At 44.0% G+C, this 19,414-nt stretch overlaps 1 protein-coding gene across 1 annotated transcript in view; it reads left to right on the plus strand.

Moving 5' to 3' along the window:
* The window catches only part of mmp23bb (matrix metallopeptidase 23bb), a 32,058-nt gene extending 12,905 nt beyond the window's left edge, over positions 1 to 19,153 (plus strand). Inside the window, exons 3-8 of the mRNA XM_055879358.1 lie at positions 2,734 to 2,873; positions 3,006 to 3,173; positions 12,656 to 12,820; positions 13,156 to 13,266; positions 13,904 to 14,030; positions 14,668 to 19,153. Of these exons, the coding sequence (XP_055735333.1) occupies positions 2,734 to 2,873; positions 3,006 to 3,173; positions 12,656 to 12,820; positions 13,156 to 13,266; positions 13,904 to 14,030; positions 14,668 to 14,860 (904 nt within the window). The 3' untranslated portion in view covers positions 14,861 to 19,153. The remainder of the gene's footprint in view (positions 1 to 2,733; positions 2,874 to 3,005; positions 3,174 to 12,655; positions 12,821 to 13,155; positions 13,267 to 13,903; positions 14,031 to 14,667) is intronic.
* Positions 19,154 to 19,414: the final 261 nt, after the last annotated feature.

Here is a 19,414-nt window from a genome sequence, read left to right on the forward strand (position 1 = left end):
CAACATCGGAAGGAAACGCCCCAGCGCCAGCAAAACAGTCCGTAGCATACACTACCATTCAATATGCAGCTCCCTTTACGCTGATGACCAAATCCCTCTTTCAGAGTACCACACACACAGCGCTCCCCAACCCAGTAAAGATTCCTCTGCCGTGATCACCACGAAACAGACGCATCAACAGCGTTGAAAAAGACGTATCAACAAAAGTCCCAGAGGCACCACAGTTATCATAAAGGAACCGTGCCAGACAGAGCCGGAATGCGACCCTCCTTTGTTGGTACAAAAACGCACGATTTAGATCTGAGTCCAGAAAGGATTTTCGTGGGATAAGAACCAGTAGAGCTGCGTCCTGTTTTTGTTTCTCTTCGAAACAGGCCTGTAAGGACCATAGTTGAGCCAAACAACCTTGTTGGCGAAACTGGCTCATCCAAATACATCCTCCTGTCCCTGTCAAGAACAACACCATGAGCCTTTTACACTTTGTCCAGCTGATCCGCCGAGAACAGGCACTGTTTATTATTCGAAAGCTAAGTAACTTGGCAGCTTTCCATCCATCGGCGGTGTGCAAACGAGCCCCGCCTCCTTCATACCCTCTACATTCATGAACTCACCATAACCTGGCAGCACCAGCCTGGCTGAATGAGGGGAATCCCAGGTCGTCTTTAGCTCATCTGCAAAATGTTTAAACGGGGCTAAGCAGGCGCTTCACTGCTGCAGGGACAGGAGGTAAATACCTTCCCCCAAACCTGGAGGATGTCCACTGAGGGGGATAAGATGGCCAATCCACCCCCAGGTGATCTGCCGCCTTACGACACAGCTCCATCAAAGGCGCATTACCACCAATAGTTCACTCTCCCCGCCAAATCCAAAGCCGTGGCTTTAGGTTGCCCCAGACTGATGTCATCCGATTAGTTAACCTTTTTAAACTTACTCTTACCACTGACCATCTTACTCAAGCAAGGAAGCACTGGCTAAACAAGCAGAGCAGAAAGTAGTGGGGTATTAGCAAACACAAATCCTACCCAAGCAAGGAAGCATTAGCTACACAAGTAGAGCAGAAAATAGTTTGCTTTTAGCAAACACAAAAACCGATACCAATACCCCAAACTCTCAACATCTAGGGGGACGAGTACTCCCCACTAACAGACACCTAAGTCAGAGCCAAATCTCGTAGTCTGTGTGCTTGAAAAGGCGAGCTGAAGAGAGAAGAATTGAGGAAATGGATGTGAGCCCCAGTATTATAGCCAGGAAGGCAAGACTTCCAAGGGCAGACTCTGTCACATGAATTGACACTGGAGAGACGAAGCAGGTACGGGAAGTCAAGCATTTACAAAGGTACGGACATGGAACGAGACAGGAACAGCTTCAGCACAAGGGTAACAAAGACAAAAACAATTAATGCATCAGCAGGGATTAGAGCAGGGGAACAGACAAATATAGGGGAGGTAATAAACATGTGATGAGTGAGTCCAGGTGAGTCCAATATCACTGATGCGCGTGATGAGGGAAGTCAGGTGTGCGTAATTGATGATGGCAGGAGTGCGTGGGAGCAGGCGTGACAGTACCCCCCCTCTAGGGGCGCCACCCGGCGTCTAACCTGGGCGTAACGGCCCGAGACATGGGCGGGGGCAAACCGGTTGGGGCGTGGAAGCCCGACGAACCGGCAGGAGCATGGGAGCCTGGCGAGCCGGCTGAGGCATGGGAGTCTGACGATCGGGCTGGGGCAAGGACGCTTGTCGATCCCGCTGCAACGAGGGAGCCCGATGATCCAGTGGAGCGTGACATGGAATGGAAACCTGCCGAGCCAACCGAGGCAAGGAAACCTCTCGAGCCAGCCAGGGCGTGGAAGCCCGATGTGCTGGCTTAGGCACCCCCGGTTGCATCGGCGGCAGAGTCCACCCCGACGTCACCAACAAAACAAAAAAACTCCTGGGCCGGCTCGGCGAACAAGACCTGACGATCTGGCTGAAGCCTAACGTGGGATGGGCGTCTTCCGAGCCAACCGTGGCAAGGAAACCTCTCGAGCCAGCTAGATCGTGGAAGCCCGACGAGCTGGCTAGGCACCCCCGGTTTCATCGACGGTGACCCAGAGCTGACGTCACCACCAACCGGAACACCAGTACTCCTCGATGCTTCGTATGTTAGCTGATGCATTCTGTCACATGAATTGACACTGGAGAGACGAAGCAGGTACGGGGAGTCAAGCATTTACTAAGGAACGGACATTGAACGAGACAGGAACAGCTTCAGCACAAGGGTAACAAAGACAAAAACAATTAATGCATCAGCAGGGATTAGCGCAGGGGAACAGACAAATATAGGGGAGGTAAAAAACAGGTGATGAGTGAGTCCAGGTGAGTCCAATATCGCTGATGCGCGTGACGAGGGAAGGCAGATGTGCGTAATTGATGATGGCAGGAGTGCGTGATGCAGGGCAGCCTGGCGCCCTCAAGCACCAGGGGGGGGAAGAGTGGGAGCAGGCGTGACAGACTCGGCATCCGTTGTCCTGTTGGGCGTTTTTCAGGTGAATATGGTTGATCGTTGACTTCCCATAGCATGTTATACTGAATGACCGACTGAAAGGGAACAGCAATATGTTTTTGGGAATCCAAGTTCGTCGCATTGTCTATCACTTTACAATCTATACTTGTGCCTGTCTTTCTGTTCACATCTGTCTGTCCGTTCATGTCTGTCTGTCTCTGTCTGTCTTGCGTGTCCGTTCACGTCTGTCAGGATCGTGAAGTTTCCCAACACGCTGAACAAAGACAGCACCCGCAAGGCCATCAGCATTGCGTTCTCCAAGTGGAGCGACGTGTCCCCTCTCTACTTCGCTGAAATCACAAACCCCAACAAGAGTGCTGACATTATCATCGGTAAGACCACATAATTAAACAGAACCGAACAGAATCACTATGGATTAGACATGAATAAGTTAAAGGTGTGTGTGTGTGACTTTAATTCCTCCTGCTTTAAATGTGTTCGCGTGTGTGTGCTCATGCTTCCAGGCTTCTACACGTGGAACCACACAGACTGCTGGTGGTCTCCATTGCACCCCTGTTTTGATGGGTTGAACGGGGAGTTGGCCCATGCCTTCCTGCCCCCGCGCGGGGAGATCCACTTTGACAACCACGAGTTCTGGATCCTGGGGAAGTCCCGCTTCAGCTGGAAACAAGGTACAAAGACTCTCCTCCCTGTCTGTTTGTGCTCCGATTCTCTATCCTCCCCCCAAAAGTGTACTCGTTCACTTTCCCCTAACCCATGGATTTCAAAGGAATCGATTGACGTCGATGACATCTTTTTAGATGCTTTTATCAGATGTAAACTTGATGTTGTCTTGAGAAGAAAAAAAATGTTTACCTGGTTGTAACAGAGACCCATTGGTTATAATCTGGTTGATTTATCCTCAACCAGAAAACCAGTTTACAACCAGAGTTGCACTTGATATGGTGTGTGTTAGATGGGCGCGAAGAGGTTGCACTTTGTGCTGACTGCCCGCCAGACAAGCTACTGTAAATCGAACATACTTCCGTTATCCCCCTTGTCCTTTTTGTGGGCGGAAAATTGTATTTATTGGTTTTCACAACATTCAATAAGTCATGTGACATTCAGTAATTCCATTTTGTAAGCACAGCATATAACAAAAACAAACAACAAACAAACAGAAACAAAAAACATACAGCGCATAGATACATCACACAAATGTATTGTATCACACAATAACACCTGCATATACAGGTAACTGCCAAAATAAAGGAAACACCAACATAAAGTGTCTCAATAGGGCGTTGAGCAGCTCCAATGCACCTTGGCAGCTTCAATGCACCTTGGCATAGATCAGGGGCATCATCCATCCCAAAAATCTGAGGGGGCACAAAGTATGTGAGGATGTCTGGGGGTGGTACGTAGGGGGGCTAGGCCTACCGTCCTTAACCTGTTGGGGATGGGGGCGCTGTTTAGACTATTTATGCTAATGTGGCTAATTTTTTAAACGGCTTCCCACAAAATCCTTGATCGTACAATATGCATATTATTATTATTATTGGATAGAAAACAGTCTATAGTTTCTATAGGAGTTGAAATTTTGTCTCTAAGTGGAACAGAGCCCATTCTACAGCAATTTCCCTGACATGGAGTCAGATTTGAGAAACGTTGGCCACTTTTCTGAAGTCATTTAAAAGGGCTCTGTCGTTGCTATGACTATACGGACACTTCTTACGTCTTCCCCTGGATGCCTTTACGTGATGACGATTCCAACGGGCTCGATTGCTCGTTCACAGGCCCTACAAATGAAAAAAACCTTTAGCTAGCAAGTCTTTTCTTGCTGCGTAACGCGCGTGGAAGACACCGACCCTCTCCTGTTCCAAGCGTTAGTTTAGCCTGTTATATTTCTCCGGTCATCTTTTCACTCGTTATAGGAGTTACAAACATCACAAAGTAGTTAATTTAAAGCGTTTTATAGCAATTTATATCCGTTTAGTGCGATTTTGGGACATTTATTTTTGCAACGATGTGAAAAGTTGGGCACGCTTTTCAGTTCATCCCGAACGTAGTTGACATTTCCACATGGCAAGAGGACAGCTTTCCACCAAAAGACGATTTCTCCCAAGAAAGGATCCTTTGCCCAAGATACTGATGGAAGAACAGCTCAAGGTAGGACATTTTTATTATGATAAATCGTGTTTCTGTCGAAACATTTTAGTGGCTTAGGACGCCATGTTTTTTGACGTAGCTTCGCTTGGTGCAAACTGTATTGAAAAGTAAGGATAAATTAAAAAATGTAATAACGCAATTGTATTAAGAATTAAATTGTCTATCAATCCCTGTCCACCCTATATTTTTTAGTCACGTTTATGAGTATTTATGTATAAGAGTAGATCACTGTCTAAGTGGCGCAAGGACGTTTTCTTTACCAGCTTGTCTACATTTCACATTGTCTAACCATGATTTTGGTGGCTAAATATAAACATTTTCGATCAAACTGTATATGCATGTTGTAATGTGATGTTACAGGAGTGTCATCGGAAGAATTCTGAGAAGGTTAGTGAAAAAATTAATATCTTTTGGCGATGTTGACTTTTATCGCTCACTTTGGCTAGAATCAATGCTGGGCTGCTAATTGCTATGTGCTAAGCTAATATAACGATTTATTGTGTTTTCGCTGTAAGACACTTAGAAAATCTGAAATATTGTCTGTATTCACAGGATCTGTGTCTTTCGATTCGTGTATGCTGTGTATTTTTACGAAATGTTTGATGATTAGTAGTTAGGTAAACACGTTGCTCATTGTAATTATTCTATTCCATTTGTGATGGTGGGTGCAATTGTAAACTATGCCATATACCTGAAATATGCACTTTTTTCTAACAAAACCTATCCCATACCATAAATATGTTATCAGACTGTCATCTAATGAGTTTTTTTGTTGGTTAGGGGCTATAAATATCTTAGTTTAGCCGAATTGGTGATGGCTACTGGTGTTGGTGGACAAATAAAAGATGGTGGATTATGCTAATGTGTTTTTAGGTAATAGATGTACATCTTTACATATTGTGTCTTCCCTGTAAAACATTTTAAAAATCGGAAATGTTGACTGGATTCATAAGATCTGTGTCTTTCATTAGCTGTATTGGACTTTAATGTGTGAAAGTTAAATATTTTAAAAAAATATTTTTTTTGAATTTCGCGGCACTGGTTTTTCAGTGGGGGGGGGGGGGGGGGTGCCGCTAGCGCCACGCTGATCCTAGACAGGTTAAGTTGGACAATTTTTCAAACACCTAAAACAGCTTATTCCTGCAATCGAGAGCCATAATCATTATGATTAATTCTATGTAAAAAAAAACGTGTTTATTTTTCTGCATATATAAGAATACCTCTTGAGCTGTCTGTATCCTCCTGACTGGTGGCTATTTTTTTTAAAGAAACTAAATATGCTTCTCAGCAAAAATCTGGCTAAAAGATTGAAAGGCATGTGAGTCTTACTTAGTGCATTTAGTAGTTGTTTGCTTTTCAAAAGTCCTCCAACCTTGCCAGCAGGCATGCCAGCTAAGGTAGTTAGACAAGCTAGCTACTTTAACTTGATTGATAGCCTGAAATGGTTTCTTGGTAGCTAGTTATGAGTTTGGGAATTTATCTGGGCTAGCTGAAGGCAACTTCATAAAAGTGCTAGGTGGCTAGTAGTATTACAGGGAAACAAACAAAAAATATATATATATATACAGTATATACATTGCCTTCCTAAAGTATTCACACCTTGACTTTTTCAACGTTTTATTGGGTTACAAAGTGGGATTAAAATGGATTTAATTGTCATTCTCAACAAAGTGGATTTTTTTTCTCACAAATATACACTGCTCAAAAAAATAAAGGGAACACTTAAACAACACAATGTAACTCAAAGTCAATCACACTTCTGTGAAATCAAACTGTCCACTTAGGAAGCAACACTGATTGACAATAAATTTCACATGTTGTTGTGCAAATGGAATAGACAAAAGGTGGAAATTATAGGCAATTAGCAAGACACCCCCAATAAAGGAGTGGTTCTGCAGGTGGTGACCACAGACCACTTCTCAGTTCCTATGCTTCCTGGCTGATGTTTTGGTCACTTTTGAATGCTGGCGGTGCTTTCACTCTAGTGGTAGCATGAGACGGAGTCTACAACCCACACAAGTGGCTCAGGTAGTGCAGCTCATCCAGGATGGCACATCAATGCGAGCTGTGGCAAGAAGGTTTGCTGTGTCTGTCAGCGTAGTGTCCAGAGCATGGAGGCGCTACCAGGAGACAGGCCAGTACATCAGGAGACGTGGAGGAGGCCGTAGTAGGGCAACAACCCAGCAGCAGGACCGCTACCTCCGCCTTTGTGCAAGGAGGAGCAGGAGGAGCACTGCCAGAGCCCTGCAAAATGACCTCCAGCAGGCCACAAATGTGCATGTGTCTGCTCAAACGGTCAGAAACAGACTCCATGAGGGTGGTATGAGGGCCCAACGTCCACAGGTGGGGGTTGTGCTTACAGCCCAACACCGTGCAGGACGTTTGGCATTAGCCAGAGAACACCAAGATTGGCAAATTCGCCACTGGCGCCCTGTGCTCTTCACAGATGAAAGCAGGTTTACACTGAGCACATGTGACAGACGTGACAGAGTCTGGAGACGCCGTGGAGAACGTTCTGCTGCCTGCAACATCCTCCAGCATGACCGGTTTGGCGGTGGGTCAGTCATGGTGTGGGGTGGCATTTCTTTGGGGGGCCGCACAGCCCTCCATGTGCTCGCCAGAGGTAGCCTGACTGCCATTAGGTACCGAGATGAGATCCTCAGACCCCTTGTGAGACCATATGCTGGTGCGTTTGGCCCTGGGTTCCTCCTAATGCAAGACAATGCTAGACCTCATGTGGCTGGAGTGTGTCAGCAGTTCCTGCAAGAGGAAGGCATTGATGCTATGGACTGGCCCGCCCATTCTCCAGACCTGAATCCAATTGAGCACATCTGGGACATTATGTCTCGCTCCATCCACCAACGCCACGTTGCACCACAGACTGTCCAGGGGTTGGCGGATGCTTTAGTCCAGGTCTGGGAGGAGATCCCTCAGGAGACCATCCGCCACCTCATCAGGAGCATGCCCAGGCGTTGTAGGGAGGTCATACAGGCACGTGGAGGCCACACACACTACTGAGCCTCATTTTGACTTGTTTTGAGGACATTACATCAAAGTTGGATCAACCTGTAGTATGGTTTTCCACTTTAATTTTGAGTGTGACTCCAAATCCAGACCTCCATGGGTTGATAAATTTGATTTCCATTGATAATTTTTGTGTCATTTTGTACATTCAACTATGTAAAGAAAAAAGTATTTAATAAGAATATTTCATTCATTCAGATCTAGGATGTGTTATTTTAGTGTTCCCTTTATTTTTTTGAGCAGTGTATATTTTATTAGTCAATCAATCAAATGTATTTATAAAGCCTTTTTACATCAGCAGATGTCACAAAGTGCTATACAGAAGCCCAGCCTAAAACCCCAAACAGCAAGCAATGCCGATGTAGAAGCACAGTGGCTAGAAAAAACTCCCTAGAAAGGCAGGAACCTAGGAAGGAACCTAGAGAGGAACCAGGGGTGGCCAGTCCTCTTCTGGTTGTGCCGGGTTGAGATTATTAGAGTACATGGCCATTAAGGCCAGATTGTTCTTCAAGATGTTCAAATGTTCATAGATGACCAGCAGGGTCAAATAATAATCACAGTGGTTGTAAAGGGTGCAACAGGTTAGTACCTCAGGAGTAAAGGTCAGTTGGCTTTTCATAGCCAAGCATTCAGAGGTTGAGACAGCAGGTGCGGTAGAGAGAGAGAGTTCAAAACAGCAGGTCCGGGACAAGGTAGCACGTCTGGTAAACAGGTCAGGATTCCATAGCCGCAGGTAGAACAGTTGGAACTGGTGCAGCAGCACAACCAGGTGGACTTGGGCCATCCAGGAGTCATCAGGCCAGGTAGTCCTGAGGCATGGTCCTAGGGCTCATGTCCTCCGGGAGGGGAGGGAGAGAGAGAGAATTAAAGGGAGCATACTTACATTCACACAGGACACCAGATAAGACAGGATAATTACACCAGAAATAACAGACCGATTCTAGCCTCTGGCACATAGACTATTGCAGCATTAATACTGGAGGCTGAGACGGACGGGGGGGGGGGGGGACACTGTGGCCACGTCCAACGATACCCCCTGACAGGGCCAACGAGGCAGGATATAACACCACCCACTTTGCCAAAGCACAGCTCCCACACCACTAGAGGGATATCAACAGACCACCAACTTACTACCATGAGACAAGGTTTATAGCCCACGAAGATCTCCTCCACCACACAAGCTCGAAGGGGTGAAAAACCGGACAGGAAGATCACGTCAGTGACTCAACCCACTCAAGTAACGCACCCCTCCTAGGGACGGCATGGAAGAGCACCAGTAAGCCAGTGACTCAGCCCCTGTAATAGGGTTTGAGGCAGAGAATCCCAGTGGAGAGAGGGGAGTTGGCCAGGCAGAGACAGCAAGGGCAGTTTGTCACTCCAATGCCTTGCCGTTCACCTTGCACCCCTGGCCCAGACTACACTCAATCATGGGACCTACTAAAGAGATGAGTCTTCAGTAAAGACTTAAAGGTTGAGACCAAGTCTGTGTCTCTCACATGGATAGGCAGATCATTCCATAAAAATTGAGCTCTATAGGAGAAAGCCCTGTTTGCTTAGACATTCTAGGGACAATAAGGAGGCCTGCGTCTTGTGACCGCAGCGTACGTACAGCAGGACCAAATCGGAAAGATAGCTAGGAGCAAGCCCGTGCAATGCTTTGTAGGTTATCAGTAAAACCTTGAAATCAGCCCTAGCCTTAACAGGAAGCCAGTGTAGATAGGCGAGTACCTCTATTAGCCACATTAATGAAAATAAATATCTTTATTAGATATGTATACAACACCCTGGGTCAATAAATGTTAAAATCACCTTTGGCAGCGATTACAGTTGTGAGTCTTTTGGGGTAAGTCTCTAAAAGCCTTGCACAACTGGATTGTACAATATTTGCCCATTATTCTTTAAATAATTATTCAAGCGCTTTCAAGTTGGTTGTTGATCATTGCTAGACAGACATTTTCAAGTCTTGCCATAGATTTTCAAGCCGATTTAATTAAAAACTGTAACTACGCCACTCAGGAACATTCAACGTCGTCTTGGTAAGCAACTTCAGTGTTTATTTGGCCTTGTGTTTTCGGTAAATGTCTTGCTGAAAGGTGAATTCACCTCCCAGTGTCTATTGGAAAGCAGATTGAACCAGGTTTTCCTCTAGGATTTTGCCTGTGCTTGGCTCTATTACGTTTATTTTTATCCTAAAACACTCCCTAGTCCTTGCCGATGACAAGCATACCCATAACATGTTTCAGCCACCACCATGCTTAAATATGAAGAGTGGTACTCAGTGATATGTTGTGTTGGATTTGCCCCGAACATAACGCTTTGTATTCAGGACAAAAAGTTAATTTCTTTGCCACATTTTTTGCAGTATTACTTTAGTACCTTATTACAAACAGGATGCATGTTTTGGAATATTTGTATTCTGAACAGGCTTCATTCTTTTCACTCTGTCATTTATGTTAGTATTGTGGAGTAACTGCAATATTGTTAATCCATCCTCAGTTATCTCCTATCACAGCCATTAAACCCAGTAAAAAGTCACATTTAAAGTCACATTGGCCTCATGGTGAAATCTCTGAGCGGTTTCCTTCCTCTCCCACAATTGGGTTAGGAAGGGTGCCTGTATCTTTGTAGTGACTGGGTGTATTGATACACCATCCAAAGTATAATTAATAACTGTATCATGCTCAAAGGGATATTCAATGTTTTTTTTACCCATCTACCAATAGGTGCCCTTCTTTGAGAACCATTGGAAAACCTCTCTGATCTTTGTGGTTGAAATTCTCTGCTCAGCTGCAGGACCTTACAGAAAATTGTATATATACAGTTGAAGTCGGACGTTTACATACACCTTAGCCAAATACATTTAAACTCAGTTTTTCACAATTCCTGACATTTAATCCTAGTAAAAATTCCCTCTCTTAGGTCAGTTAGGATCACCACTTTGTTTTAAGAATGTGAAATGTCAGAATAATAGTAGAGAGAATGATTTATTTCAGCTTTTATTTCTTTCATCACATTCCCAGTGGGTCAGAAGTTTACATACACTCAATTAGTAGCATTAGTAGCAATTAGGTAGCATTGCCTTTAAATTGTTTAACTTGGGTCAAATGTTTCGGATAGCCTTCCACAAGCTTCCCACAATAAGTTGGGTGAATTTTGGCCCCTTCCCCCTGACAGAGCTGGTGTAACTGAGTCAGGTTTGTAGTCCTCCTTGCTCCCACACGCTTTTTCAGTTCTGCCCACAAATGTTCTATAGGGTTGAGGTCAGGGCTTTGTGATGGCCACTCCAATACCTTGACTTTGTTGGCCTTTTTTGCAACAACTTTGGACGTATCCATAAATGCAGGCTGTAACACAACCAAATGTGGAAAATGTCAAGGGATGTGAATACTTTCTGAGGACACTATATGCTCCACATGACAAAAGGTATGTGGACGCCTGCTCGTCGAACATTTCATTCCAAAATCATGGGTATTAATATGGAGTTGGTCCCCCCTTTGCTGCTATAACAGCCTCCACTCTTCTGGGAAGGCTTTCCATGAGATGTTGGAACATTTCTGCGGGGACTTGCTTCCATTCAGCCACAAGAACATGAGGTCCGGCACTGATGTTGTGTGATTAGGCCTGGCTCGCAGTCAGCATTCCAATTCATCCCCAATGTGTTTCGATGAGGTTGAGGTCAGGCCTCTGTGCAGGCCAGTCAAGTTCTTCCACACCGATCTCGACAAACCATTTCTGTATGGACCTCACTTTGTGCACAGAAGCATTGTCATGCTGAAACAGGAAAAGGCCTTCCCCAAACTGTTGCCACAAAGCTGGAAGCACAGAATCCTCTAAAATGTCATTATTCCTCCTCCACCAAACTTTACAGTTGGCACTATGCATCCGCCAAACCCAGATTCGTCCGTCAGACTGCCAGGTGGTGAAGCTAGATTCATCACTCCAGAGAACGCGTTTCCACTGAGTCCAATGGCGGGGAGCTTTACACCTCTCCAGCCGAGACTTGGCATTGTGCATGATGATCTTAGAAACCCAATTCATGAAGCTCCAGACAAACAGTTATTGTGCTGACGTTGCTTCCAGAGGCAGTTTGGAACACGTTAGTCAGTGTTGCAACCGAGGTCAGACGATTTTTACACGCTACATGCTTCAGCACTTGGCGGTTCCGTTCTGTGACCAAGTGTGGCCTACCACTTTGCCGCTGAGCCGTTGTTGCTCCAAGATGTTTCCACTTCACATTTTACAGCACTTACAGTTGACCGAGGAAGCTTTAGCAGGGCAGACATTTTACGAACTGACTTGTTGGAAAGATGGCATTCTATGACGGTGCCACGTTGAAAGTGACTGAGCTCTTTAGTAAGACCATTGTACTGACAATGTTTGTCTATGGAGATTGCATGGCTGTGTGCTCGATTTTATACACATATAGTGTATATGTATATTTTTTAACAGGACATATCTGAGGTGGCACGTGCACCTGTGTAGTGGGCATGATGCCTCTGACATAAGTTCTACAAGTGTCTGGAACTCTATTGGAGAGTTTCGACAACATTCTTCCACGAGAAATACCACACACACACACACACACACACACACCCTTTAAACCCCCTATGCTTCTTTGAGACCCCTCTTTCAAAATCTCTGAGATCTCATGTTCTACCCATGGTACTCATAATAATGGGCAACAGGGCATTTTTATACATGACCCTAAGCAAGATGGGATATTAATAGCTTAATTAACTCTGAAAACCACACCTGTGTGAAAGCACCTGCTTTCAATATACTTTGTATCTCTCATTTACTCGTGTTTCCCTTTTTTGGGCAGTTACCTGTATATACCAACACACCATTCTAGAATCTTTATGTTTCCTCAACAATGATCACGTCTATAATGACTCTACGTATTCTATCCATGGATCCCAATCCCCCTTGTCCTTTGATATAAATTGTGTACCTGCGTAATTGTGTCTATTCCCTTCCCCAGGAGTATGGTTGAATGACCTGGTACAGGTGGCGGCTCATGAGATCGGGCACGCCCTGGGACTGTGGCACTCCCGTGACCCCCAGGCCCTGATGCACCCCAATGCCACCTACACGGGCCAGAGGAACATTGCCCAGGACGACATCTGGGGAATCCAGCGCCTCTATGGTGAAGGAACACTCAGATCAATAATATGTTTTTTTGTTTGTGTGCGAAGATAAATTAAGACTTTATATATATACATTTCATACATGTATTGTAATGATGTAATTTTTAACATTGTTTTAAAATTATATGAACATATTCTCTATTCCCCCAATTCCCGCTAAACTCATTGTGCAATTACAACACAATAACAATACAAATACTACAGTACTATGTAACGTGTTCATACAATGTTGTTGATACACAAGTAATTACAGTTTTATTTCACAGGTATAAGACATAACGCAAAGAAAACACTGAGAGCAACCACAAATGTCTATATGTGTGTTGTATTCCAGGATGCACGGACAAGAAGCGCGTGTGTGATCCATGGGCTCGCCTTGGCTTCTGCGAAAGGAGGAAGAGCTTCATGAAGAAACACTGTGCCCGACGATGTGACCTCTGCTATGGTCAGACAGGCATATTGTCCACTCTTGATTGTACATTAATTTAACTACACTGCAGTTCACCAGTTGGATTTCAAATCGAATGTAAAGTTGCATTCTCCATGTATCTACATGGGATCCTCTTAACAGCATGCTTTTAGGACTGTCTTAAGCCAGCAAATGGATCAGGACTCAATAGTTAAATGTGGATTTAGCCTGGTTTTGATAGATTTGATTTTGGACCTGCCTGGATTTGTAAGAAGCTTTGGATGACAACATTTGCGAAACGGATAACTAAAATGCTTAAACCTTGTGTTATGTTGCCAACATTCAGGCTCTCGCTTGCCCAACTCTGTGTTCTGTGTCCTCCCTTGTCCTACTGATATCACTTCTGTGGCATGTGTTTTATCCCCAAATAGACTCATCTTTACACAATTCCTCACATCATATCTTCTCTCCTCTTTCTCAACCATATTGGAGGAGAACGTCCAAGGTCTCTCCCCTCAGACCTTCTTCTCCGGTTTGTTTTGAGAAGGAGGAGAGGAAATAGGATGCGAGGAATTGAGGAAAGATGAACTGAGAAAAACCCACAGAGGAATATTAGGCCTATCTCGTGGGGGAAGTATCATGACTGTCCTGGTATTTCACTCACTTCCTGTAGAGCCTCTTGAGGCCGTTGCCACGCCAACTCCACTGCCTGCCAACGTCAAGGTCAAGATGGTTCCTCGTGGAAAGGTTGTGGGCTTCCGCTGTGGGACGAAGAATCCTAGATCGCCTCCCAAAGTCAGGTGAGAGAATAGTCTAAATACAGTAATGTACAAATCATATTTTGTGTGTTTATTGGACGAGAGAGAGAGAGAGAGAGAGAGAGAGAGAGAGAGAGAGAGAGAGAGAGAGAGAGAGAGAGAGAGAGAGAGAGAGGAGGAGAGAGAGAGAGGAGAGAGAGAGAGAGAGAGAGAGAGAGAGAGAGAGAGAGAGAGGAGAGAGAGAGAGAGAGAGAGAGAGAGGAGAGAGAGAGGGAGAGAGAGAGAGAGAGAGAGAGAGAGAGAGAGAGGGGAGAGAGAGAAGAGAGAGAGAGAGAAGGAGAAGAGAGAGAAGAGTAAGATAGAGGAGAGAGAGAGAGAGAGAGAGAGAGAGAGAGCTAGAACAGTTGGTTGGATTGGAACCAATGCACGTAGTGGCAGTACACAATACAAGTGATCCAGAGGCAGGGGCAGACAGCTTGCCCAAATCTCAGACCACTATATACCATAATTAATGGTCAGATTCTCCCATTGCTCTGTCAGGTCTTTTTATGGGAGTATTTCTTATTTTACTGTGACTATGTTTCTGGCAAAGGTTGTTGGACGTATGTACATAACATTTGAATGATTGATTCCTCTCTCCCCGTGCTCGTCCCTGGTATGACCTTTGACCTTGCTCCAGCTGGTACAAGGATGGAGAACAGCTCCTGATCTCTATCCCCGGCTACATCATCATGAAGGGCCGCGACCTCCGCATCGTCGCCAACGAGTTTAACGAGGGCACTTACACCTGTCGCGTCCATCGTAGTGGCAATGTGGTCTCTGCAAACTCCTGGGCCATCCGGCTGAAGCCTGAACAGCCCTCCAACAGTTGAGCTGAACGGAGTGAGTGAGGGAAGGGAAGAATAAGAGCTGGGAAGGAAAGTATGAGGCATGGAGGAAAAGAGGACGAACCCACAGCTGTGCCACATGTGCCTCTCCGCTAGCCGTAGTGGAATACAGGTGGCAACAATTATAATATTAAAAGTGAACTCAGCAATTTGACATCATCATACACAGCATGACGACTTCCTGCTTACAAATATTAACCTGATGATTCAAATCTGCCAAGACTGCCACATATTGGACCTTATTCACTCAGGGGTTGTGAGCTCTGATTCAGAGGGTGTCAGGCGGTGCGTGTAGCTGGTGCATGAAGTCAGGCGTAGGAGAGCAGATATGAGTGAACAACTCACTTTACTTGAGAAAATAGCACAAAGTAACAAAACCAATGTGCGAACAATAATGGTTGCCACACAACACGGGTGAACACAGCACCCGGGGGGAAAAAGCCGGAAACGTACCGATCTTAACAATAAACAATCACACACAAAGACATGGGGGAAACAGAGGGTTAAATACATGACCAGTAATTGGGAAATGAAAACCAGGTGTGTTGGAAACATAGACAAAACCAATGGAAAATTAAAAGTGGATCGGCGATGGCTAGAAGACCGGCGACGTCGACCGCCGAGCGCCGCCCGAACAAGGAGAGGAACCGACTTGGGCGGAAGTCGTGACAGAGGGGTTGGGTTAAATGTGGAAGACACATTTCAGTTGAAGGCATTCAGTTGTACAACTGACTAGGTATCCTCCTTTCCCTAAAATAAAAAACCCCCACAGAAAACCTTCCTTAAGTTTATCCTTAGAATCAACAGATAATTGACCAATGGAAACAACCCTCTAGTCTAGAGCCAATAGTGTCAGTCTTGGCAGATTGAACCTCTGTTGTTGTTAATGTCTGTAAACAGGAAGTGTCCCCGGTTTGTAGGATGATGTCATATGGCTGAGTCTACCTTTAAGCGGGCTGTACTCTGACAGTACTCCCCAGGTCATAAATGGAATAGACCCCAGCACTCAACCTTAAACTTCGTTCATCATCAAGGACATCAGACTTCAAGATCCAGACAGAAAAGACTAGCTTTGCTCACTCTTTAAATGTGGTGACTGTCATTTCTATGCAGTTGTTGTGTTGATATATCTCACTTTGTAAAATGTCTAGGACAGAGTTGATATTTCTAGTAATATGTTTTGAGAAAAATGGTGGACATATGATGCAGCTATCACTGTGTGTACAGTACTTATGGAAAGTATTCTCTCCCTTGCACTGTTTTCTATTACTTGCCTTACATTTAGATGGAAAAATTCATTAAATTGGGATTTTTATTCACAACAACCTTTCAAAAAAGGTATTTATTCACACCCCAGAGTCAATACTTGGTGGAAGCACTTTCAGCGGCAGTTTTACCCACTTTTTGAATGTCTCCACCAAATTTGCTGTCACAGTACTGTCACAGATTTTGATGCAGATTTAAGTCAGAACTGATACTAGGCTAGGGCACTCAAGCCCCGTTTATACCTGGTTCAAACATGCATCCTGATCCTGTCCACATTCTGATTGTGCCGACATTTTCAGACATGCGTCTATAAACTATTAAACTGTCTTATCCGTTGTTGTGACGTGACTATCATTAATGCGATGACTGTTATCTTATCAAATCAATGAATTATTATTTAATTAGTACGTGATTAAATTACTCATGTAACAATTAACTCAGTAACTTGGGGCACCAGGGGGAAAACATATTTTACGAGTTACTATCTCCCGAATTAAACTCTTATAAGATACAGTTAAAGTCGGAAGTTTATATACACTTAGGTTGGAGTCATTAAAACTCATTTTTCAACCACTCCACAAATTTCTTGTTAAGCAAGTCGGTTAGGTCGGTTTTAGCAAGTCGGTTTTAGCAAGTCGGTTAGGACATCTACTTTGTGCATGACACAAGTATTTTTTCCAACAATTGTTCACAGACAGGTTATTTCAATTATAATTCACTGTATCACAATTCCAGTGGGTCAGAAGTTTACATACACTAAGTTGACTGTGCCTTTAAACAGCTTGGATAATTCCAGAAAATCATGTCTTTAGAAGCTTCTGATGGGCTAATTGACATGATTTGAGTCAATTGGAGGTGTACCTGTGGATGCATTTCCAAGCCTACCTTCAAACTCAGTGCCTCTTTGCTTGACATCATGGGAAAATCAAAAGAAATCAGCCAAAACCTCAGAAAACGAATTGGAGACCTCCACAAGTCTGGTTCATCCTTGGGAGCAATTTCCAAACGCCTGATGGTACCACGTTCATCTGTACAAACAATAGTACGCAAGTATAAACACCATGGGACCACGCAGCCGTTATACCGCTCAGGAAGGAGACACGTTCTGTCTCCTAGAGATGAACGTACTTTGGTGCGAAAAGTGCAAATCAATCACAGAACAACAGCAAAGGACCTTGTGAAGATGCTGGAGGAAACAGGTACAAAAGTATCTATATCCACAGTAAAACGAGTCCTATATCGACATAACCTGAAAGGCCGCTCAGCAAGGAAGAAGCCACTGCTCCAATAAAAAAAGCCAGACTACGGTTTGCAACTGCACATGGGGATAAAGATCGTACTTTTTGGAGAAATGTCCTCTGGTCTGATGAAACAAAAATATAACTGTTTGGCCATAATGACCATCGTTATGTTTGTAGGAAAAAGGGGGAGGCTTGCAAGCCGAAGAATACCATCCCAACTGTGAAGCACGGGGGTGGCAGCATCATGTTGTGGGGGTGCTTTGCTGCAGGAGGGACTGGTGCACTTCACAAAATAGATGGCATCATGAGGTAGGAAAAGTATGTGGATATATTGAAGTAACATCTCAAGACATCAGTCAGGAAGTTAAAGCTTGGTCGCAAATGGGTCTTCCAAATAGACAATGACCCCAAACATACTTCCAAAGTTGTGGCTAAATGGCTTAAGGACAACAAAGTCAAGGTATTGGAGTGGCCATCACAAATCCCTGACCTCAATCCTATAGAAAATTTGTGGGCAGAACTGAAAAAGCTTGTGCGAGCAAGGAGGCCTACAAATCTGACTCAGTTACACCAGCTCTGTCAGGAGAAATGGGCCAAAATTCACCCAACTTATTGTGGGAAGCTTGTGGAAGGCTACCCGAAACGTTTGATCCAAGATCAACAATTTAAAGGCAATGTTACCAAATACTAATTGAGTGTATGCAAACTTCTGACCCACTGGGAATGTGATGAAATAAATAAACGCTGAAATAAATCGTTCTCTCTCTACTATTATTCTGACATTTCACATTCTTAAAACAAAGTGGTGATCCTAACTGACCTAAAACAGGGAATTTTTACTTGGATTAAATGTCAGGAATTGTGAAAAACTGAGTTTAAATGTAGTTGGCTAAGGTGTATGTAAACATTGGTCTTATTCTGGGTTATTGTCCTGGTGAAATATGAAACTCTTATCCAGGCGTTCAACAGACTGAATATGTTTTACCTGGGCTTTGCACCATTTTTCTTTTGACCCTGCTAATATTGTGGAGTGACTCCAATGTTGTTTATCTTTTTTTCCCCCATCTGAGCCAAGGAACTCTAGCTATTTCACAATCACCATGGCCTCGCGGTGACATTGCATTACCTTCCTCTCCGGCAGCTCAGTTAGGATAGATGGACAGATCTTTGTGTCGTATGGGTGATGTGATAAATCATTCACAGCTTAATGATTAACTTGACCCTCTTCTGATCTGTACTTGCCTATACATCTGTTCATGGATGTTCTGAAAGCTCCAGGGTAGCTTCGAGGTTAAATATTTGCTTGAAATCTATTAACCAACTGAGGGACCTTGCAAAGATGGGTATTTATTCTGAAATAACATGAACAAATGTTGTTACACAAAGAGATGCAAAGGGGGTGAATATGTATGCATTCAAGCAGAAATTCATTTTAGAACATTTCTACATTTTGTCTCTCACTTTGAAGATGTGGTGTAGGATGTGCAGATCAGTGAAAATAAAATGACAATGTTATTCATTTTTTATATTTAACGCAACATGTGAAAACTGTGCAATTGAAGTGAATACTATTGCCTATGATGTTTTTGTACCATGTTAAATTGTTTGGTATATATTGTAGAAAAATATGAGGATTCAGATATTTTCACTCCTGTGTAACAAGGAATGGTTGCCAGAAATGTATATGCGCCAACACCACTTTAGAAATATGCAACAACACATTGACAAACATAGACCATTGTACTGTATATTAAAGTGATTTTACTTCAAAGTTGAGTATTTTTCTTTTAACATTTTAGTCCTGTTACAACTGATTGTAGTCAACAGGTTAACAGTATGACAAGACCGACATTTCCTTTGCCATTGAAATGCTAAAATAAAAACAAGATTTCTATTTGTATTTATTATGGATCACCATTAGCTGCTGCCAAGGCCAAGGCTACTCTTCCTGGGGTCCAGCCAAATTAAGGCAGTTTATACAATTTTAAAAACATTACAATACATTCACAGACTGTGTGCCCTCAGGCCCCTA

The sequence above is a fragment of the Salvelinus fontinalis genome, chromosome 24, assembly GCF_029448725.1.
Source record: "Salvelinus fontinalis isolate EN_2023a chromosome 24, ASM2944872v1, whole genome shotgun sequence".
Lineage (NCBI taxonomy): Eukaryota > Metazoa > Chordata > Actinopteri > Salmoniformes > Salmonidae > Salvelinus > Salvelinus fontinalis.